Source organism: Nannospalax galili, unplaced genomic scaffold (genome assembly GCF_000622305.1).
Source record: "Nannospalax galili isolate Female #2095 unplaced genomic scaffold, S.galili_v1.0 scaffold962, whole genome shotgun sequence".
Classification (NCBI taxonomy): domain Eukaryota; kingdom Metazoa; phylum Chordata; class Mammalia; order Rodentia; family Spalacidae; genus Nannospalax; species Nannospalax galili.
This window is the reverse complement of record NW_008348537.1, coordinates 1,220,029-1,244,908: the sequence shown is the minus strand read 5'-3', so window position 1 is coordinate 1,244,908 and position 24,880 is coordinate 1,220,029. Positions and strand designations below refer to the sequence as shown.

Sequence of the window (24,880 nt, the reverse complement as noted above, 5' to 3'; positions counted from 1 at the left end):
GAGTGTTCCCCTTTCCCCACATCCTCTCCAACATTTGGTATCATTTGTTTTCTTTTAGGCAGGCTTACTAGGATAAGATGAAATCTTAAAGTGGTTTTAATTTGCATTTCCTGATTACTAATGATATTGAACACTTTGGCCAATGTGGTTCATTTATATTATGGAGTTTTACTCAGCAGTAAAGAAAGATGAAATCACGAAATTTGCAGGTAAATGGATGGAACTAGAAACTGTTATACTAAGTGAAGTAACACAGACTCTGAAATAAAATCGACATATTTTCTCCCTCAAATGTGGATCCTAGAACCAAACTCTGATAAGCGAATATGTATCCAGACATAACTACAGGAACCAGGATAATGGAAAATAACCAAGGAGGTAAAGGAAATGAAAGAACCTGAAGGAAAATAACAGTAGAAAACAGGTGTTAATAAGGGAGCTACAGATAAAAATTGGGTTAGTTTAAGGGAGTGGGGAGGGAAGGGTATACGAGGATCCTAGGGGATAAAGGGAAATAAGGAGCTCAAGAGAGGTAGGAACGTAGGAGTAGGGTGTTATTAAGGGAGAAAAGGGAAAAATGGGGACATCTTAATTGGGGAAACCATGATGGAGTGGTTAAACAATGTGAGAGATAAATAATGCTTAGCTCATTTTAAAAACCAGAGGGAATCATATTAATTGAACAACCTACTGACAAATTATACATACAACTGGCTCAAGGAATATAATATATATGTAGGCAAGGTTTATCTGAGAAAATGTGGTATTTGCTCAAGCTTTATCTACTTGGCACATGGTAATTAAAAGTACCAGGCTGGTGGAACTAACCTTCTTGGATGTTTGACAGCCATACTTTGAGGCCTATACTAATTTGGTTAGAAGGACATAAAGGACAGTTTTTGCTCTCTGCCTTCCTAGGTCAACTAAGTTCCAGGGCACTATGAGCATCTCTCAAAATGTCCTGTAACTATGGTTAGTCACCTGTCCTCTTGATCAAGGAAGCCATGAAGACCCCATCAAATGGACTTGAACCAGTGTCCAGTCTACAAAGAGGAGGGTCAATACAGAGAAACATTCCCTCCATGCTTCCAAACAAAGCCAGCCATGGTTGAGCTGGACCTTTGACTTATCTTCACATAGATGGAACTGGTAAAAGAAAGGAGCCAGGGGCTCCTCCCAAGCCCACGTGACCCCTAAGGAACAGATCCTCAAACAGCCTTAAGAGTAAATATAAATGGGTTTATCTGGGCCAACTGTATGGTCTTAAAACACCCCAAAAGAATGTATGAAGTATACACACACACAAAAAAAATCAACAAATAATAAAAAGTTACATTTGAAGAAGAAGCATAAAAATTTGCTTCATGTTACTTAATAGAGGTGAAAAACATTACCATTGAAATCTACCTGATGACTTTATGTCCATACTCAGGTGCCAAGGATCCATAGTCTGACTATGACTAGTAATAGGGATTAGAGATGCATGTGCAAACATCTAAGTGTTAGTAGCATTAAAATTGGAGTTTTTTTCTGTAGGAAACAGTATGCTTTAAAATGAAATGGAGATCATTTTTAAAGGTTAAAACCTCATTCAATTTTATGTCTTATAGGGTTTATACTGAGTTCAATATTGTATAACTGTATTAATTCAACTGTGAACCTAAAAATTTACAGCTACATTTGAAAGGGATACATTTTTGCTCTGGAAATTGTTATTGACTATGTTAAAGCTCTAATGAAATGTTTCTTCTAATCATGTGGTTTAATTTTAAAAAATACATATACATTGGAGGAAAAACAACCCCTTCTGTAAATAGTGCTGGGAAAAGTGGCTATCCACATGCAGAAGAACGAACTAGCTCCAAATATCTTACTCTGCACAAAATAACCACCCCAAACTGACCAAAAACCTTAATAATAAGACCTAAATTTTTGAAACTGCTAGAGGAAAACATAGGTAAAACACTTCAAGGTTTAGGAAAAGGAAGATTTCAAAACTACAAGAAATAATCCAAAGAAATGACAAATGGGTTTACATGAAACGTTGGCCGTAGCCAAGGAAACAAACCCACAGTGAAGGGATGTCTTCAGAATGGGAGAAAAAAATCTTTGCCCATCATATATCGTACAGCGGATTAATATCTAGACTATAAGAAGAATTGAAAAAATTAAACAAAAAAAAAACCAAACCATCGCATCATAAATGGGATAATGAACTGAATATTCAGCTATCAAAAGAAAAAATAAGAGAAATGAAGTGACATTTTCAGGAAAATGGATGGAACTGGAGATCATTATGTTAAGTAAAATAAGCCAGACTCAGAAATATACTGCACATTTTCTCTTAAAAAAATGAATGAACAGTAAAAATAAGAGCATAAATGCCTCTGTAGAGAAGAAAGGGGACCAGAAAATAGAGAAATGAGAGCACAAGAAAGTCCTCCTTCAGAAATCGTGACAGTCAAAAGTAGTCTAGAAAAGAATGCCAAAGCTGGTAGATGAAACTCAAGAAACAAATTAGATTAGACAGTTTCAGAGCAGTTCCCTACAAATTATTCATGAATTAGTTACAAAGTATGGAGAAATGTTACAATAAAGAAATCTAGAAAAAAAATTCCTAACCAAGTATTCAAAGGGAACATGACCAAAAAGACAAAGAAACACGGTGTGATAACAATAGGATGAAAAAACAGGCATTTGAAATCAAAGCTAAAGACATCCTTCAGGAGAAATCATGAAATATTCTGAACTGCATAAAATGTAACCCTGAGTAGAAAGACAGGAAAAAATGGGGGGTGGGGCATGAGAGACATTAGATAAAACTGGAAAAAGACACTTTTGCTTCTTTGGAAAATGATGCATTCATTGTAACATACCCTGCTGACTTGGACCTATCCTATAGCTCTTTGCAAACTACAGATAACTAATGGATATAGATTACAGACCTGTCTCATAGTGATTTAATTGGCTTCCTCCCTGCCTGTGGAAAACCAATTTGATCTCCATTTGCAATTCCTCTCAACATTCCTTTGCTCTGTATAAATGTGTGCTCTTTTGACATCCCTTTGAAAATACAGCATGTCTGGTTCCCTCATATTCTATGGGTAAGAGAAATTCTTTAACACATGTCATTTCTATATCTGTCTGAGAGTCATCGTTTTTCCTTTCTCTGAAAATCATTTTAGTAAAAATCTTTACCTTTGAACAAGCCCTATTGAAGACTACTCTAAAAACTAACATGAAGGAAAGTTCCCAGAAAGAAGCCATACTTTCCACTGAATCTTCAGTGGGGCTGATCAACTGACTAGAATGTCAAAGATTTTGGAGAGGTTGGAATGTTGCAGTTCCAGAGCCTAATTAATTTAGTTAGCCCCTTTATTAGGCATTCATTTCCCACCTCTCTGTCTGATCTAGCATCTTTGTGAGATCAGGTGACACCTTATCATGGCAGACCACTAGCACCCACCAATCCAAAAGCTAAGTGTTATCAGATGGCCTTTGAGGCCTATAATAGAGGTCATTCTGCTGTGTTGTAATCCTCCTCTCTGACATTTCCACCAATGTAGTTAAAGTTTTTTTTTTTTAATGTCTTTATTCCCTTTACTATAAAAACAGGAATCTGCTTCCATGTAGGAATATGGAATTTGGGGTGATCGAAATCTTTGTTCTCAGGCCATAGTCACTCATATTTGGCTGTAAAATAAACTATCTCATATTGGCTTTGAGGTGAGAGCTGGGTTTTTTAATCAACACTGATAACCTACAGTGTTGAACTGTATCAGTCATGCAAGCAAAGGAGACAGTGATATCCCAGCAGTTAAGAGTACTTGCTGCGCTTGTGGAGAGCCAAGCTTCGGTTCCCAGAACCTACAACGTGGCTCACAAGGATCTGTGACTCCAGTTAAGAGGATCTGATACCTTCTGGCCTCTACAGGCACAAGGCATACTTGTGGTACCTATACATACATGTAAGCAAACACTCATACACATAAAATAAAAATAAATAAATCTTTTTTTTTTTTCTTAAGGAATGATTGTGGAACTCTTTAAGATTGCAAAAGACTGTCAGGAGATAAGTCAACTGAGTGGAAGATGCTTCCTGAAGTTATATGAAAAGATGTAACTAGTTCAGCATGTGGTCCATACCAGGAATCCCAGGAACCAAGAAGCTGACGTAGAAAGACTGCAAGTTCCAGACCAAACTGGGCTATATGCCAAGATGTAGTCTTTATAAAATTATTTTATTTAATATTTCTATTTTATATGTATGAGTGTATTTCCTGCATGTATGTAAGTGCACCTGTGTCATGCAATGCCCATGGAGGTCAGAAGGGGGCATCAGATTCCCCTGGAACTGGAGTCATGCATGGTTGTTAGCCATGATGTGGGTGCTGGGAACAAAACCTGGGTCCTCTGCAAGAGCAGCAAGTGCTCTTAACCACTAACCTATCTCTCTAGTCCCTCTGACCTAGTCTTAAAGAAAAAAGAAAAATTAAGGTCTTGGGGTGAGGCTTAGTGGTAGAGCATTTGCCTAGCACACATGAAACACTGGGTCTATACCAAGCAAAACCCACGTACACCATGCATGTATTGAGCAATTACTGTTGCAGTAGCAATAAAGAGAAACTTCTTTCCGGTTAAGAGAACAGAATCTCTGGTCTGGGTAGAAACTTACATTCTAGTTGGGCTCACCTGCCTTCAGGGTTTTCTTTAAATTCTGATAAAACTGTCCTCAAACTTCTGTTAGAGTCTATTCTTAAATTCTTTTATCATTGAGACTAAGAACCCCAAGAAAGAACCTGAATTCCCCTGTACAGTAACTTTTGGACCGAAGGCCCAAGCATTTTTAGGCTTTTCCTATGTCAGACTATTACCAACTTGGAGTCAAGAAGTCAAGTTTAGCCATTTGGCTTCGAGAAGTCAAATAAGACAATCAAATTAATAGAAAAAAGCAGACAGGGGAAATTTATTCAATGTGGCCACATTGGGAGGAGGAACAAAGAGATCCAGTGACTGCTCAAATCCATCCTTCAGGGTCTAAAGTGAGATTAAAGTTTAAATAGGGATAGACGAGGGATCTGCAGCCCTGGTCAAGGTGTGAGCCACCCACATGACCCACCATTATCTGGATTCTAGTCTTATCCAGTAAGGTGTTCTGACAAATTGTAAATCTCTTTCAGGGAGAGGAGTGCAGTCTTCTCCCTAACTGACCTCTCCAGTTTCCTAGCATGGGATTCTTGGAGAAATTCCCATTTCTTGGGATCCATTGTTTCTATAGTCTGATAGTCAGACTGAAGGGCACAAGTGTCTCTTTAGAAAACTTCATTTCTGCAAATCGAGTTACACTGTTACAGTGTAACTGTTACAAAAAAAAAAAAGAAAAAAATAAAAGGCTCCATAAGATTAACTGGTCAAGAGAATAAGAATCTCCTGCCTGGGTGGAATCTTCACTTTCCAGTTTTTCCAGGACAGTCACCTGGTCACAGACCCTACCGAAGTTTTAAGTTATGCTAAAGAGATAAGCTAATACTAGTATGTTAATGAGATGGTGAACTTTTCCTGCCCTGAATCCCACCCTCCTAGGCCACAGATAAGTAGCTCACTCTAAGTCTTCTTGCTCTTCTAAATTCAGAAAAGCTAAATCTCTCCTTTTCTTCTATTTTCTAAGCATGCTTACTCTAATGCTCTGGGCTGCCCCAACATCTTGGATTTCTTTGCTTTTGCTCTAAAATTCCCTCCCCTCCCTGGCATGCTAGTCTGTCAGGTCCTCCATGCTAACTTTAAACAGGCATGGCTTTATGGCTTTCTTTCTCTCTCTCTTCCATTCGCCTCCTAAGGGCAGCTGTTGAGATTTACAGTTTTCCCACCCTGGGGATTTTTCCTTACATCCTAGTAAAATAGTACTAAAGCTTCTGATTGAGTACATTCATAAATTCTTTTCTGAATTCAACTAAGAACCCTGTAAGGGGACCCCATTTTCTGCCTGTATCATCACTGCCTCCTCTAGAGACCCTAAGCCAGAGAGCAGGGATCGAGCAAGGCTGGGTCACTGCTTCTACCATCTCATCTTTGCCACTCTTACAGTGTAAAAAGAAAAGGGAGGGGGCTGGAGAGATGGCTCAGCAGTTAAGAACACTGAATGTTCCTGCAAAAGACCCGGGTTTGAATCCCAGCACCCACATGGCAGCTAACAACTGTCTGTAACTCCAGTTCCAGGGAATCCGAAGCCCTATTCTGACCTCCTCGGGCCATTGCATGACATGGGTGCCCTTACACACATGCAGGCAATACACTCATACATATAAAATAAAAATAATAAAATATTTTTTAAAAAGAAAGAAAATGGAAACTTATGCTGTGACATCTGCTTATTGTCCTGATTGGACTGTCTAGCTCCCCAGCTTACCCATTTGTTGTTGTTGAGACAAGATCTCATGTTGCCCAGCTAACCTCAAATTATCTAAGCAGTTCAGGATGATCTGAAACTTCTGATCCTCCCGTTTCCACCTCCCAAGGGCTAGGATTACAGGTGTGCCACACTTTGCCCAGCTTTATGCAGTAATGGGGGGGTCAAACCCAGGGTTTGGCCCGTGCTATGCTATGCAAGTATGCTAACAACTGCGCTCTACCAACATGCCTAGCCTATACCTTTTTTTTTTCTTTCAGTGTGAGAGGAGGAGAAATGGCTTGTTGAAACGTTTCACTGTGGCCGGAAATGGTTGGCCCCAGCAGAAGGAAGGACATTGCTAGCACTGGTAGAGGGTAATCTCTTCTTTAAACTGGCTGTGTGACCCTTCTCAGTCCCACTTCCAGTGAGATGGAAAAAGACAAAGCAGAGGAGCAGATCCAGTTTAAAGAATTTTCTGCCTCACAACCCATGACAAAGCCCATGAAGGTTGGCGTCTTAGGCCTTTGTGATGCAAATGCCTTGCAGGGCCCCAAGAGGGCTCTTTCAGCCCAGGTTTTCTAGGCTCCAGCAGACCCAGGGAGTGTGCTTCCATGACTGGAGCCAGCATAGCCTGGCCTCACAGGAGGTTAAAGGCAAAACCTGTGGGTGGGCTGGCTAACCCTTTATGCCTGCCTGAACTTCTCAGAAAAGGCAGGGTTTATGAGACCACTATGTTATCAGTGTTTAAAACTGAAAGTTTGTGACTGTTTTTCTTAAAAGTCATCTTTGGTGTGAAGAGGATATTTTAGAAAAGATCACTTATAGACAAATCTGTCATACACAGCTAAGTATTTCTCCCATATATTCCTCTCTGTAGCTCCTGTGTCAGGAATACAGTGCATCATTCAAAAAATGCACATTAGGTTAAAATGAATAAAATCTACAAATCCATGCTCTGTGTGGGCACCAAGAAACTTCAAAGCTCTACCACCATTATTATCTAGTCAATGTGCAGAGTGCAAGTCCAACTTCAATTTCACAGCACCTACCAGTGAAAACATCTCAGGTTCAGTTAAAGACAAAACAATTTGAGTAATGGAAATTTAATCTGACACTCTAATGACAGCTATGCTGTAGTAATAATTGTCATACACAAATAATACACAGGTACATAGCACCAGTCAGATTTCTTCACTGGCATCAAGTGGGGGGGGGTTGTATACACAGTATTGATTCTTTTGAAGATATTCACATAAGAGCTTTCCATATCACTAAAATGATTCTGAGATTGTCTAATGTTCCTAACCAAGCCAACTTTAAGAGAAATGATCTCAGCCCAACAAATAAATCAGCACTTTTTAATTTACCAGATCAATTAGACCTGGAATGCCTCTTTTCCTGAGTACAGGAGAAAGTGTAGGCAAATACCAGCCTAGTAGTGACCAGGAATTAGAAACAGACACCAGCCTACAGTAATGACATCTCAGGAAGCTATTGAGTTGTTCTTACTTTATTTTTTTCTCACATTTTATTATTTTTATTTTATGTGTATGTGTGTATTGCTGCATGTAGGTAAGTGCACCTGTGTCATGCAATGCCCATGGAGGACAGAAGAAACTGTGGGATACCCTGGAACTGGAGTTACGGACAGTTGTTAGCTGCCATGTGGGTGCTGGGATTCGAACCCAGGTCTTCTGCAAGAACAAGCAGTGTTCTTAACCACTGAGCAATCTCTCCAGCCCCAAGTTGTTCTTATTTTAAAGCAGTTCCAGAATGTATATCTCCTCTTAGACAGGAGCTTTATTCTAAAAAGTAATGTAAAGATTTTTAAAAATATCTATGTGTGTATGCACTACATGCATGCAGGTACAGGCAGAGGCCAGAGGGTTGTGAACAAAAGTTCCCAGAAAAACTGCATCTTAAAAATGAACATCCTACAAAGACTGATCAACTGATTAGACCTTCAATGACTGTAGAGAGTTTGGAAGGCTGTAAGAGCAGAGCCTAATTACCCTTTACCTTGGGCCATCTTTAGCCTCCTAAATAGCCACTCCTTGCCCACCTTTGTTTCTCGTTTAACAGCCTGTGACTAACAGATAAAAATCTTTTGGAATGTATAACTTAGCAGACCACCAACTTTCACCAACCAAAAGGCTGAGTGTCATCAGATAGCATCTGAGGCCTATAGCTGAGTTTCTCTTTTGCTGTGACTGCCTGCTAAATGTTTCCACTAATGCATTTGAAAAACATCTTAATTTATGACTTCCTTTGTTCTGTTACTATAAAAACTTCATGAAATCATTACCGTGTTGGAAAATGAAATTTGGGGTAACCTGATCTATGTTCCCGGGTCATGACCACTCATATTTGACTCTAGAATATACCATCACTTATGCTTTTTGAGGTGAGAGTTGTGGTTTTTCATCAACAGGGTGTAAGGTGGTTTGCCAGCCATCTGACATGGGTGCCAGGTTCTCTGAAAGAGCAGTAAGGGTTCTTAACCACTGAGCCATCTTTCCGGCACCCTACAAAGTAATTTAAATAGGAATTTTGCTACAAGAAAAGTAACTAGAAAATGTTTGCAAAAAGCCTGAAAATAATGGAAACGCCCTGCAATATAGGCCCGATTAACAACTGTAGATATTCTCCAAATTATTATATCATCTAGGTGTTGATTGTACCTCAATCACTTTGTAAAAATGAAAGGATATGTGGGCAAAAATAATTATGGAAGGAATAATGTTTAGGGACGTGACAATATTGTTAGGTACAAAAAGAAGACCATGAAGAAAAGAAATAGAATTCTACCTTTATAAATCATATGCATGAGTGTGTATTTAAAATAACATGGTTATATATGAAGATAATAAAAGTGTTTGTGAAAGGGCATATTGCAAAGGATTCTTACTGCCCCCCCCAGGCTGATTTTTATATATTTAAAATACAGCAAATATGACTTCATTAAGGGATGATAGTTAATTTTAAAAGACTGAGTTCTTTGGGAGCACAGTAATGGCACTTTCTTAAGTCTGGCCACTGCTGTCCAGGGCGTTGCTCTGGCTGGCTCGTAGCTTATGGTGTCCTGTTCCAGGCAAGTTGCCAAGTGGGAAGGAAAAACTGTAAGTGTTCTGCCCTTCATTCTTGGAAAAGTCCTCTGTTGTCTGCCTCCAGTGATGACTGGCCACTTAACGAGAGGGGTAACAAGTAAACCCAGTAATCTGAGTGCTCAGAGGCACAGGCGAAGAGCACTGTGCTGTTAAAACCCACAGAGGAGTTGTTTATTTGTTATATTGGTCTTGTAGTTACAGGCACATTTATTTTCCTTCTTTCAAATCAAGTCAGATGTATCATTTCTAAAGTGGATATCCATCTTTTTTTCCCATCCACTCCTTAACATCCCTCACCTTGCTTGTGCTGGGCAACATACTTCTCCACCACTCTATTTGCTTCTCTACCTGTGTCAGTCAGAAACTAGGAGTGGATTTTCAAAGTTCCACAAGGACGGATGCGTTAACTTCAGGTTGTAAATGTTGTGTTCTGCCAAGCGTGTGCTTTGTTGATCTCCTTTGTTACTAAAGGCCAGAGCCTCTGAATGTCATCATCACCAATAGTCAGAAGATAATTTTCAGCTGTGTTTTTTCAGCGGTTCCTAAAGGTCTCCAAGATCCAGCTCAGGAAAGCTCCACCTTCCACAGCTGGAAGTTGGCCCAGGAGTCATGACTGAATGACTTTCCAGTTGCAAAAGTTTCTATTCCAAAGGTTCCTGTTAATTAATTAAAATCTTGCTATAAGTTTGAGAATCCATTTTTCCTTTAAAAAAAATAGCATCTTTTCATTTTCTTTTTAATTTGAACAAAAGATCTGAAACATGCTGGGGATCAAATGAGTCATCTCTCAGAGGGAGATGAGGGATCCACAAAAGGGAAAAAAAGAGGCCTTGGGGCTCTATACCTACTTCTTCTGTCCTTAAAACCAGCATGGCTTTGAACTCATGCAAAACAGTGAAGACTTCAGAAGGGACCCAGAAAGATGTTATCCCTCCCCAGAAATATGGCATGATAGGAAAGAAAACTGAAAAACAGAATTTTCCCAAGATCTGGTCTCATATTGTTCACCTGTCTGAAACACGGACAGATGTGTCAAATTGCAATGGGATTAAAATGTTAATGAGCAAGCTATTATTGTAAAAATAAAAAAGGTACTCAACTTCCATGGTTCACATAAAGAACAATTTGGCATTCTCTCTCGTTGTACGTGAGCAGCATAAAGATGTGGCTGAGACCTGCCATTGACACTCCAGATCTAAGTCCTGGGATTATCCTGAACAACCCTAGACTGAAATGAGCCAGAGAAAGGCACTAGGACAGATGAAAGGTAAGGATGCTAAAAAGGTAAGTACATGCTATCTATTTGTACTTTTCTTTTAAGACAAAAGTGGCAGTGGCCCTTTGATGGGTGTTAATAACAGGTTGAACTATATTCTCCCCAAATTCACATGTAGAAGCTGTAACCTCCATTACTTTAGGGGGGGAGGACATGTGGAGATAGGACCTTTAAAATAATTAGGTTGGAATGAGGCCATTAGAATGGTGTCTTATATAATCTGATGGGTGTCCATTTAAGAAGAACAAATTTGGACATGCAGAGATGCCAGGTGTACAGCCACAGGAAAGACCATATGAGGACACAGGGTGAGGGAATCCATCCGAAAGCCTAGGAGAGACTTCAGAAGAAAGAAACCCAGCTAACCCCTTCCAGCCTCAGAACAGTGGGTGAAAAGGGTTTTGTTCAAGCTCCCAGTTTCTGGAATTGCATTATGGGAGCCTAAGCAGACAGCTGCTAAGAGAAACTGGAAAAGGGAGGCTCCTAATATGCAGGCTTCTTTGACAAAACACACCTGCCAGCCTCTGGTCTGTGGAGCACTCGCACAGAACTGTGCTCACGATACCTAAGATGCCTAAGATCTCTGACTTCAGGACCTTTATTATCCTAATTGTAGTTATTATTGCTGTTCTGGTAAATTCAGGAGAATCTGCAGAGCACCATTGTGAAGCTACCCCTAGACGTATGCCTCAGCTTTGTATTCTAGCTTAACCTGTTAGTAAATGTCCTGGAAACAGAAGCCCCATGACTCACTGTCCCAGGAGGATCGGTGGCCATCTGGTAAAGACACACGCTTAGGACACGCGATAATTCCTGCCGAGAGGGTCAGTTTTTATAGTCATAGCTTATTCTTCTCACTGGAAACAAAGTGAAGGATGGATACACTTGTGAATGTTAATATCAATGTCAACTTGATGAGACCCAGAACCTTCTGAAAGATGGGGCTCTAGTGATACCTGTGAGGGATTACCTTGATTAGATTAACACCCACCCACTGTGGATGGTACCATTCCTTCACCTTGAGTCCTGAACTGCATAAAAAGGAGAAAATGAGCTGAGCACTAGCATCCATCTCTCTCTGCTTCCTGCCTGCAGATGCAATGTGACCAGCTCTCTAAAGATCCTGCTGCCCTGACTTCCTCACCATGGTGGACTGGACCCTGGAATTGTGAGCCAAAACAAACTCTTTTTCCATTAAGTTGCTTATGTCAGGATATTTTATCATAGCAACAGAAAAGTAACTAAAACAACATCCCACCCTGCACTTCCTCTGAAACTTAGGTCACAGGCAGTACTCTGTATTCCTGGTCAAATCCCTTGGATTGCAAATTCATTCTCCACAGATTACCTCTTCCCTGTTTTAAGCTCCATCTCCAACTAAAACAATCATTTTAAATTCTGTTGAGACCCAGAACTTGAGATTCCCTGTCTCTTCAAGTTGATATATTCCAAAATATCATGAGTCATCATACAAAACAAAACAAAACAAAACAAAACAAAACAAAACAAAACAAAACAGCAACCCAGGGGAGCCTGCCTACTGTGGACCTTGTCCAGATCACAACACTCAGATTCTTAGATTTGATTTCTTTTCTGATTCAGTTCTGGAGATTTTTCTTTTTCTACTTATCTATAAGGCAAGATTCCCAATTCTAAACTCTAAAGAACATGATTATATGGAAGATATTAGTGCTAGTGTAAAACATACTGTCTTTGAGAAACAAAGAATCTTTCACGAGTGCTAACTGCAAAGGTTAACTAATGCCAAGTGTGGGAGGAAGGAGGAAGGAGGAATCCAGACAGGTCTCCAACCTGAACAATCATCCATTCATTCTTTGAATCACTGAGTACAGAAGGGAGACTTAAAAGAGGCAGTTCTCAATAATTCTTGCTCACATTGCTCTTTCCTAGCAAATACCCACACTGGCATATACTGTGTAATTAACTAGTTTAGCACCATCACACGCTGGTCTTGTCTGTACCACCAGCACCAGACCATATGGGCCGGGGAAGCTTCCACTTCCCTCAGGCCCTGCATGTGGTCATCAAGAAGACTATTCTCCCAGGCATATGAGTGCTGGATCTACCTTGCTCTTCAGTCTCCCTAATCACACCAGAGACCCAAAGTCTTCACCAAAATGGTGAGCTCCCAACAGCAATACTAAACCTCTCTTCCATCATGATGGAACTGGGCTCCCTCCAGGCCTACCGCCCTTGCACATCCTCTGTGAAGTGTTTAGAGGTAACTGGCCCAGCCTGTAACCCCCGCCTTCAGCAGGACTTAATACCCAGTTGAATTCTGCCCATATAATAGTCTCCACCAATTTTTGGAAATCAAGGCTTGCATTTAAAATTTTTTCCACTTGTCACCCTTTTGTATACAGTAAGTATTCAATCAATGTTTACTGTTTTTAATATTAAATTATATGTATTTTAATCTTTATTATTTTTATCTTATGTGTATGAGTGTATTGCCTGCATGTGAGTGTACCCATGTTGTGCAAGGCTGCAGAGGTCAGAAGAGGGCTTTGGATTCCCCTGGAACATTTTTTATGTATACGAATGTATTGTCTGTGAACCATATGCATGCAATGCCCATAAAGGCCAGAGGAGAGTATCAGATTCCCTAGAATTGGAGGTAGAAATTGTTCCTAACCCCCATGTGGGTGCTGGGAACTGAACCCAGGTCCTCTTCAAGAGCAGCCAGTACTCTTAACCACTAAACATCTCTTCAGCCCCTGAAGTATTACTTTTTAAAAAATTATTTATTTACTTATTTTTATTTTATTTTATGTGTATGAGTGTATTGTCTGGATATATGTAAATGCACCTATGTCGTGCAATGTACACAGATATCAGAAGATGGCACAGAATTCCCCTGGAACTGGAGTTAACTGCCATGTGGGTGCTGGGAATTGAACCTGGGTCCTCTGCAACAGCAACTAGTGCTCATACCTGCTGAGCCATCTCGCCAGCCCCTGAAGGGTTATTTTTTAAATTATTTTGAGGGTGCTCTATTTGGATTTGGTTTGTTTAACATTACAGAACATAAGGTCATATTCTGATTTTTATAGGAATATGAGGAAGGGAAGTTTCCTTAGATAAACAAGGAAGATGAGCGATTAATAGTCTATAGAATTACAGATTTAGTGTTGACTAAGCCTTTTGAGGTAATGACCTAATGTTCTTCCTTGGGTCTCTGAAATTTCGGGAGTTCATGAGTTTTTAGCTTGTTTCAGATACCGGCAAACTGGTGGGTAGAAGATGTAGTTACTGAAATTATTTGTTTTTGCTTTTGTTTTTTGTTTTGTTGTAACAGGGTCTCCCTGGAGCCCCAGCTAGCCTGGAACTCTCTATGTAGATCAAGCTGGCCTCAATCCCATAGAGATCCACCTGCCTCTGCCTCCTGCTTGCTGGGATTAAAGGTGTGGGCCACCATATCCTGCTTTAGCTACTGGAATTAAATTCACTCCCTAGCCACTGTCTTCAAGCCTGTTTTCCTGAAATCTCACCAAGCTCTGGCTTTCAAACTAGAAACTGCCAGGGTAGAGGATGTAGCAGGCCACAGCTCTGGAGTGGACAGAGGAGACAAGTGTAGGAAGGTGCTTACTCGGTGCCGCTTTCCACCATTTGGGTGAGGAGGGAGATGCCATCCAGGTTTATGAACTCCTGAGCAAAGGTGATGTCCCTGGAGAGGCTAGCCAAGTCCTTCAGGGCTTCCAGCTTGGCGTCCATACTCGATGACTGAATTCGTTCATGGAGCTGCTGGGCATTTTGAGCCTAGGGGGTAGGTGGCGGGGTGGGGGGACAAAGGCAGAGAGAAGAGTCATTCATAAAGGAAATCACACCACAAAAATTGATGTGTTCCTGGGAAGGAAAGATGCACAGGCAGCATGTGTGTGAGAGAGTAACATCTCAAGAGCAGGCTTCCAGCCACACACACTCCCCTAAGTGCTCAGCCACTCCTTACATTATGAAAACCACATAAGGGCCCAGCACTGGCATTTCAGGGATGAGCAATGGTTAAGTCCACAGTAATAACACCCCCAAACTGAAGAGGCAGTGCCAGAGAGGAAATGGAAGGGATGGTGTTTACTTTTTCAATATAATTATTATCTAGAAGTGACAAAAAGCTATTTGCTTAGTTAAGCAATTACACAAATTTATACACCATGATCATTCAGTCAAAACACTGAGTAATAACTACCTACATTCAAAAGCTTCATTAGACACACAAACAAGACTTCCCAGTTACTGAAACCTTCCAACGGACATGATGCTTGCAAATTCTAGTTTTCAATAACATATGTTTCCTATTCAAGGGCTACTGATTGTGTGATTTTTAAAACAAAATAAATAATTAGGAAGCCAAATTAACAGCTCTTCCTGAAAAAGGGTTCTCCTTCCTAAGGCCTTGCTCTTGCCTGGTACACAGAGCAGAGCTAGAAGGGCATTGGTAGGGCTGGTCCTCAGAGAACCATATGTCATTTGTGTGATTCTTCCAAGCAAGGTTTGCTGGATCTACCTTCAGTTGGGGCAGGTAGTGGGGAAAATGACATCGCGCTCTCTCTTTCTCTCCCCTCCCCATAAACATCCTCTGTAGTTATTTAACTTAGAACCACGATAGTTGAAGTGTCTGCCCTCCTCATAGTCATCTCAGATTTCTGTTATACTATAAAGATAAAACAAGATGGAGCATGTTATGGTTTGGAAATGATTTGGTTTGTCCCCTGGTGGTCCATGTGTTGAAAGCATGGTCCCCAAACTGGAAAGTTAAGAGACAGGTGGTAGGATATTTAAGAGGTGGACTTTGTGGGCATTGTTACTGCCCCTCTGTGGTCCCTATCTTCCTGTCTCACCATTCACTTCTCCCTCCTACAGGCTCTCCCTCCCCTGGCTTCCCCCATGAGGGCCTGAACAGAGCTGGTTGATGATGTTGCCATGCTCTTAAACCTATGGAACAAAGAACTAAATGCACTCTGTTTAAAATAAGTTACCCAACCTCAAGTATTTCATTATAGTCATAGAAACTGCCCTAATTCATGGCATTTGACACCAACAAGCAACTAACTCTCCTGAACAGACACTGGTTCTAAAACAACTGACGAGGGTCTGGCTCAGTAGTTAAGATCTCTAACTGCTCTTGAAGGGGACCTGGGTTCAGTTCCCAGCATACACATGGTGGATAACAACCATCTATAACTCTAGTTCCAGGAGATCTGACACCCTTTCCTGGCCTCTAAGGACACTGCATGCACATGGTACACTTACATACATGCAGCAAAACACTCATACATATAAAATAAAAATAAATGTAAAGAAGTTTTAAAAAAACAACTGAGAAACACCCCGTGCTCTACAGTAGGGCTTGGTTACAAACCAGGGGCAGAGGCAGCCCCTTTATGGAGAAAAAAGGGTTCAACAAGGAAACCTGGGCAGTCCTTCTGGAACCCAGGGTAAGCACACACTCCATTACATGGTCAGAGGCCTACCAGGGTCACCTAGCTCATCACAATCCAAAGCTGGAACTCTGCATCAAAAATCAGAAAAGAACAAGGAGAGGAGGACAGGGAAGGAAGGAAGAACCTCCCTCCTGGGCCTCTGATTCACAGGTAACTATCAAGTCACAAGTCACCTTAAGCCTAGAGGCTCATTTATTTAAAAGCAGAAAAAGTTGAGTGCAAAATACTTAACGTTTTAACATCTTTAAAGATAAATCACTCTCCAAATTTTAAGTGGATATATAGGATTACAGGATATTCTAAATTTGGGTATTCTGATGCATACTCATCTACTGGCCTACCATAATCAAGCCACATGAATCATTCTGAATTCCTTGAAAACCACTTTTATCCACAAGAAATTTTCATTCTCTATACAGATGATGACAACTCAAAAGCTGTCTCACTGATGTCATTATTCATGGCAACCAACATGTTTGATGATGTTGATACTACTAATAATCACAGCTAGCAGTCACCATTATTCTAATATATTCATGAAGTAATTAATTTAATCTGCACTGAGTCCAATCATATAGATACTTTTATTTTCTTCTTCTGAAAATGGAAATTGAAATGGCAGGGAAGCTAAGTGACATGCCCAAGTCTCTCAGCTCTTCAGTGTCACTGAGATGACACCAGGGCAGCTGGATTCTACAGAAGAGCTGTTAACAGAGGATCCCCATGGCACAAAAATGGCCCACAGAGCTTCTGAAAACATAGATCATTTATACACAGTCAGAATTTCTTGATTTGGCTGGGTGGGGCCTCCAGAAATATCTGTTGAACAAGCTCCACGGGGTGGTCACTGTTTTTGGTATCTTCCCAACTGCACGCTGAGAAGACTGTTCCACTCAGACACTATATCTTACAGGGATGGTGGAGACATGCAACTCTGATTCTGTTGTTCATTCACCACTTTGTCTCCCTTCAATCATCCACAGTGAACCCTTCCAGCTCTACTGCACCAAGAAGAAAACCTGCTCACTCTATTAAAGCTTACCCAATTTTCAGGAAAGATCTTTTGCTAAAAAGGAATGCATTGCATCACTCTTTCTACTTCATTGGTTTGCCTTTTCAGGGACCTACTCCAAGGTAAATAAATAAATGAATAAATAAATAAATATTTAAAATAAATGAAGGACAGCAACCAAAACTTAAGCAGAGAAGTCAAGACCAGAGTCCCAAATCCCAAAGCTATGAATGGGGATGTTCTTTTACAAGGAGAACCACTCAGGAGAACGGGACAGCACAACCCTGTGGTGATGAGACTCAGCCTTGCATTGTCACCAATGGCAGTATGAAAATTTCTTCAGACAGTGTCATCTGCACCATTCACACTTCATAGACACAATGGCCTCAAGACCTGAGAGTGACGTGTGCCATTTCTGGGGTGCTTTTCTTTTTCTTTTGGAGAGACCTCGCCCCTTCCTTAGGAATCATTACCTAAGAAGTAACTCTTCCCAAAGTTGCAGGGTTGTTGACCCACACACCTGCACTTGTTTGGGAGCAAGTCTTTATCTTTAATTCAAGACTCACTTAAAGCACTGGGGAGGGAACACAATTAAAGAGGACATTGGGGGGACTCTGTGTCCTGCTCAGAGCTCCCTGCTAGCAATGACATCAGCTCTGTCACTGGCTGTTCAGTGCAATGAACTTCTCTTCACCTCTTTTGGCCTCATTTTCCCCATCGGTAGATCCAGCCAGGAACTGTAAAGGCATTCCATTCAAGGTTCCCAGCAACCCACCAAGTGACAGATTGTTTCTCAGCTGGGCAGAAACCCTCATCATGAGTTGGCCAGGAAAAGGACTCTATACATGTGAGTTCCAGATATGACCTCCAATCAAAATAGGATGTCAAACTGGTAGGAAGTGGTTAACGCAATATCTATCCGTCCTGTTGGAACTGCACAGGGAGGGCTAGATGTTCATCTCTAAACAATCTGGATGCATAACTCTCATTGTTAAAAATAAAGGAGAATAAAGTATTTTAGTATCAAACTGTTTGGGTTTTGAAAGAAAAATTATATTTTGAATATCAATTATTGCAGAAAATCATTTGATATAACTTTATTTGGCCTCTTTTCAGGTAAACCCTTTAATCATCCATGTGGAAACAAGGTTACCCCTCAGAATCCTCAGTCACTGGTTTAATAGATACTTTGGGAAAGTTTATTCTCAGTCTAGCACATTTGGGAAACAACAACAAACAAGACAGATGAAGTTTTGCCTTCCCTCAGCTTATCTACCCTGGAGTGAGAAGAAGACACTTGAAATACTAGAAATAAATATTAAATAAAGCAAGTAACAAAATGGAGGGGTATGATGGAGAGTAACTGGTGACATGTTTAACCAAGATAAGTTTCAAGCACATGTTGTCTAACGCAGTGGCATCCATGCAGAGATATAACAAAGAGACCAGCATATCGGAGAGGGAGAATATACTAAGCAGAAGGGATGGTTAGTGCAAAAGTTCTACAGGTGAAGCAAGCAAGAGACAAACAAGGACCCTTGGGGCAGAGAAGGGAGGAGGTAGGAGGTAGAACAGAGGGGTGGCAAAGCAGGAGGTCCACAGTGTCCAGGAGCTTGGAGAGCCCGAGGCTTTCTGTATGGTGATGTGCTTCTCTGAAAGAATGCATTGGGGCATCTGAGGCAGACGTCTGCTGCAATGACTTGGAGACCTCAAAGTAGCATTTACATCTGGACACTAGAGACCCCTGTCCAACAGTAAGACAATGGTAAAATACCATGGGATGTGGCATGAAATGTGTGAAATTATGTCAAGCTCTGAGAAAATAGGTACATCTGTGATAAGAATATTAAAGGCCATGACCAGGATACAAATATGTTATTGTCTGTGAAGGCAGAGTGCAGGCATGCAAGAGTGTGTGCCCACTAGCACACCAGCGCAAGAAGAAACGTGTTAGACTCTCTTACTCCAGCGTCTGGAACAGTGCCTGGCACTCACAAGGAGCTCAAAAACAAATTGCACTACATGAAGTAAATGACCATAGGTATATATGTATACCTGTATATATTTTCATATAAATGGATAAAGAAGACAAATCAAAATATTACTTATGTTTAATTATAATGTCTTTTTTAAAGCAAGATTGGTTTTATTTTTCTATAATGATTCTGCACTCTTTATATTTTGAAGAGAAAAATGAGATTATTAAAAAGGAAAATGCCATAGTCCAGATTTGTCAAGTAATCAGGACAAAATGAAAGTTTAGTAGGTATGAAAGTGGCCATGTCAGTAAATTTTATTTTCTGGCATTATTTCAAGAGTAGAAAACAAGTTTCCCTTCAAGCCACTCAAAGAGCTCAGATGGATGGGAAAGATATGGGTTTAGAAGCAGTAATCTATGAGGAATATTCTAGGGACATAGGAAGGAAGGGTATGAGTCAAGGATTTACCATTTCTGTCCTTCAAGTCAAAATGGTGCCCCCCAAACTTCCTGCACAATCCTGGATCCACAACACCAATTCAAAAGCGACTGGAACCTTCCTATACTCAATAATATTTCAGGTATTTTCAAATGTACATTTAATGTTGTCCAGCCATCCAGCTACACTTTCCCAAAATGCCTCCTATATCCCTGGGAAATGATTCCTTTCCTTCTCTCCTTAAGCCTCCCCTAAGTCCTGCCCCTGCCTGCCCTGTCCTAGAGATTCTGCCTCACCTTGCATTAAGGAAATCAGAGCAACAGCCTGGTGTGCCTTTATCTTCCCACTCCTAAGGGCAGACCAGTAGGTCTCCCAGGCTCTCTGCTTCCTCAGCCCCATGCTGAGCAGCAAGCATCCTGCTTCCTGTCAGAGCCCTACTCCTTAGTTAATCTCTGACAGAAAAGGAAAAATTTTCCTCCATCTTCCATCACCACAGTCTCCATTCATAGATCATTTCCAGCTGCAAAAGTCTCCAGTGGCTCAAGTCTTAAAATCTTAAACACATGCACACCACTGGCCCAATTCCCCTATTCTATCACTGGCCTCATTCTGCACTTAAAACACATGCACACCACTGGCCCAATTCCCCTATTCTATCACTGCCCTCATTCTGCAGATCCCACTCTCAGTATTGGTAGGGGAAGGTACAGCTCTGAAGCTGTCTCACTCTCATTTTCTCCCCTCCTAAGGAGGCCTCCACACCCAGCCTTATCTACATGCCTTTGGGGGCTGGTCCAGGGGCCACTTCAGTAATCTTATCTTCCACATCATCTCCACAGTCCTCAAACCCCTAAGTAGTCCCATCCTTTGAAACACCATCTTCAACTTCTCCAAACTTGAGAGTGTCCAGAGCTCTGCACTCAGCCCTCTCTTTTATGTTCCCTATAGTGCTCCCACCCCCAATCAGTCCACAGCTCTAAATACTAAATAAATACACAGGGTGGAGGCTGGTCCAGCTGTATGCCTCCGGGCTACCCAGCAGGGCGCATTTCCTTCTCTGTCTAGTGGGTATGTCCTCATGGCACATAATGATCATCTTCAATGCTTCATCTCCCCTCACAGGCCTACTGAGAAGAAGCACCCTACCAGAGTGTTTATCAAAATTCCTGGACTCATTCAGCCAGAGCAGCACCTCATGCAGCCCTAGGGCCTGGCCCAGCACAACACTCCCTGCCATGGCAGCATCCCCACAGGTCAAGGTGCCTTTAACACCTGCACCTCCAGCTGGATTATGACAGGAACTTCTAATGTGCCCCTTGCTGATCCTATAGTCTCTTCTCGCCACTGGCTTCTTCTCCAAAGTCAGCCTCTAAAGCAATGGAAAGAAATATATAGACGTTTTGTGACTCGATTTTCCAAACCAGAAAACTGGAAAACTCCTAATCTAATAATATAATGATTCTTGTGATAAGAATCTCTGATAAACTGAATTCACAGAGTGACCAACATAACAGAATCTTCCTTATCACTCAGGACCGAGTCCCCCAAATCACTGTGCCAGGCCGTCTGATCTAGATAATTCTCATAGTAGATCCCAAACACCAGGGACCAGCAAGTGAGGACTGTGCTTAGAGCTGACAAGGCAATGACGGTACTTAATAAGTTTTGGTTTTTCTGTCTACAAGGGACAAAATAAGGAATCATGGGGAAGAGAAATTCAATTTATATGTTTTCAGGGGCTCTTAAAATAGTTCCATAGATTGGAAAACAGAAATATTTCTAGCAGCAGATGTTGTGATTTACTTCCTATGTGCTAGAATGTATGTATTTGTATATTTAGTAAAAAGTAGTATCAGCACTTGGGATACAAAGACATATGTAAGTACTGCTGGAGGTTACAAAATAAAGTTAGTGCAATGTTAATCACTTCCCCAAATATTCTCTGAGAAACGTTTGGATCCTTTTACCAGAACACACACACATATTCTTTCCATGAACATAATGGGATTGTTCTACACACAGTGTTCTGTAGTTTGCTTTTGCACTTAATAATATATTTTGGAGATACCTCTACTGTGTACATGCTAAGTTCTTATAAGCAATCAACATAGTATCCTCAGATGCAGACATTATCTATTGTAATTACTTAATCCCAAATAATAACAGGGTCCCAGGTTTTAGTCACTAGAAATAATGAGATATAAAGCCATGCTTGGATATGCATGTGTGTATGTGGTGCATGTATACTGTGTTGGTTTTGTGAATCTACTTATCAGATAAATCTCTAAAAAGATAATTAAGACAAAGGTGAATGTGTTTCATACTTTGGAAACAGTCAAGTCTTCTGCCAAGGCTGTTCCAATTCATACCCCTGACCCCACAGTTCACAGCATCCTCTCTTCACACTGCTCACACTGATGTGTATGAGTGGTTGCCTGTATGTATGTATGTACGGCATCTGTGTGCCTGGTTCCCACAGAAACCAGAGAGGAGTGCATTGGATCCCCTGAAACTGGAGTTACAGATAGTTGTGTGCTGCCATATGGGTACTGAGCATTGAACTCAGATTCTCCAGAAGAGCAGCAAGTCCTCTTAACTGCTGAGTCGTCTCTCCAGCTCCAACTTTCTTTTATCTCTTTTAAGGAAGAAATTGAGATTCTTCTTCCATGTGTGAAGTGTGTGTGTGTGTGTGTGTGTGTGTGTGTGTGTGTGTGTAATGAGTATACCCCTTTTCACCTTTGTATTCCTGGTTATACCTTTGTCCACTTGTATCTGTTTATAATGGAGCCTGCAAATTAAGGGTCAGACCAAGATCATATAAGACTGCCAACTCTTTCTGATACACCACTTTTTACTTTCTATCTGGAATTATTTCCAAAGATGAACATTTTTGAGATTCATTTTGATTTTTGGATAGCTAAATTTATCCATCTCTTTATGATTTCTGGGTTTTATTCTATTTAGGGAATCTCTCACCACTCAAAGAACACACATACATTCATTATGAGGAAATTTTTTTAAATGAAAATTTTAAGAAAGTGAGAACTGATCTGCAATCAAAACAAATCTACTCAGCTGCTCCCACTGGAGCTCCCAACCCTGGCTTAGAGCTCACACAGACAAGAGCTCACCTAAGATGAAGGGTGGGGGGCAGTCTGTGTGTGTCTGTGGGTACAACTATGTGTACACATGTGTGTATATATGTTCTTATCTGGTTGTAGGTAGTGTTCAACTGTTGTAGAAAAAGGAACTTTGCTTAAATCTCAGGGGCTGGAGAGATGGCTCAGCGGTCAAAAGCACTGGCAGTTCTTGCAGAGGACCCCAGTTTTGTTCCTACCACCTACATGATAGCTAACAACTGTCCATAACTCAATTCCAAGGAATCTAGCGCCCTCTCCTCACCTACCCGGGCACTGCATGCCTGTGGTGCACATACATACAGTCAAACACATAAAATAATAAACTAAAATAAAATATAAAACAAAACAAAATAAAATAAATTTTTTTAAAGCTAAAAGCTAGTATAACAACATCTACTGGGTTCTTCACAGCACGCTAACACTTCCTAACTAATTTGATGAAGACAGTTATTTTTTCATATATTTTTATTGTATATACGAAAAGTGAGTTAGCATGTGCAACCCATATTTTTCATTAAACGGGAAATAATAAAAAATAATCTATTGGCTTAAACTTTTCAAATACTTCTGCAGAGTAATTTCCAATTCTGGCAACCATGAGAGGCAGTTTTAATTGCAGCTGCCTGGGCCCCATTCTCACTTCACTTGCATTTCCACTTCACCTGCAAGGCCCATACTTCAGCATCTCTGAAGTCCCACAGCTGGTCCTGGTGTAGAGTCACTGCACCAGGATATGCGAGGCAGTTACATGGAGGGGGACCCCTGCGTCCTGACAGTGCCTTGTGCAATGCCTTGGCCCTCTTTCCTGTCGCAGAACTAGGCACTCATTTTTTGACAAATACAAATTCCATTGTCTATGATGACAGCTCATACCAATAAGCTCACTTTCAGGAAGAAAAAACAAAAACTCTCCTCAATTCTGAACTTTCTCTAACTTTCTAATTTTTTTACTATACAGATAAAATATCTTCATGGAAGTGCATAAAATATCTTCATATACTTGAGCATATTCCTCTCTGAACCCCACAACCATCCCTCCCCCTCTCATTAGCTCCCTTCCCCTTTTTGTCATCACTTCCCCTTTTATGTCATTAGTACATACATAAGTGACTCAGATAAAATTTGGTTCACAATCCCAGGACACTAACACAGTGCGCCTATTTCTTCTCGGACTTAGAGCAGGCCTAGATTAAACACGGAGCCTCTCTGCAGATGGTAACTACAGAGGAAACGGGAAATACAAAAACCAAATGAAACAGGGTCAACTGAACAGTAAGGAATTTGACCTGATGAAGGAACAAGAGTAGCCAGAGCTGGTGGAAACCAACTCATCTTCTAGCCTCTCAAGAACGATGCTGTTGAACAGGCTTGGAGGGCGATTCCAGCAACTCTGGCAGGGCAGTCACTGAGCTCAGCCTGGTGTTAGGCTCAAGATGTTACAGGGGAAAATGCTGAAGAGTTTTTAAGTAATGTAATTTTCAACAAGAAGAATTTGTGGTAGTTCCAGTGCCCACAGATTAATTCTAGCCAGATGCTTTTCCGATTTTTTAAATTTATTTTTAGCCTAGCACATGGCTTCAGTGAAAAACAAAAATGATAGATAGACACACATGTCATCACACACACAGTGTGAAAATAGAAACTGGAGTATTTTGTGCATAGTACTTTTTAGGAAAGCAAGAAAATGCTCTCTCTCTCTCTCTCTCTCTCTCTCTCTCTCTCACACACACACACACACACACACACACAGACTGAGATTATAAAGGCAGTAGCAGGTTGTGTGGGTGAGTGTGCAGAACCAGATGAGAGGAGACTCTATCCCATCTGCATTGTGAGAATTGCTGAATTGATGACCAAACACAAATCTCAAATCTTCATTATTCATTTACTTGAAGTTACTGTAGGACAAAGTCACCCTCCTGTCATGGGAAATAGAAGGCAGGGTGCCCTGGCGAATCCAGTCTTCCTGGGAGGACATCCCAGAGACCTAGGGTTCTATAATGAAGTCACTCACAGTGATTCCCACCCATATCACATACAGCAGAACTGGAGGACAAAAAGTTTACTGAGAAGCAATA

At 40.9% G+C, this 24,880-nt stretch overlaps 1 protein-coding gene across 4 annotated transcripts in view; it reads right to left on the bottom strand.

Annotated features, from left to right (window-relative positions):
• The window catches only part of Elmo1 (engulfment and cell motility 1), a 624,760-nt gene that overhangs the window by 399,144 nt on the left and 200,736 nt on the right, over positions 1 to 24,880 (bottom strand). For all 4 annotated transcript variants that reach the window (XM_029569533.1, XM_008845428.2, XM_008845430.3 and 1 more), the window contains one exon: positions 14,382 to 14,551. In XM_029569533.1, the coding sequence (XP_029425393.1) occupies positions 14,382 to 14,551 (170 nt within the window). The remainder of the gene's footprint in view (positions 1 to 14,381; positions 14,552 to 24,880) is intronic.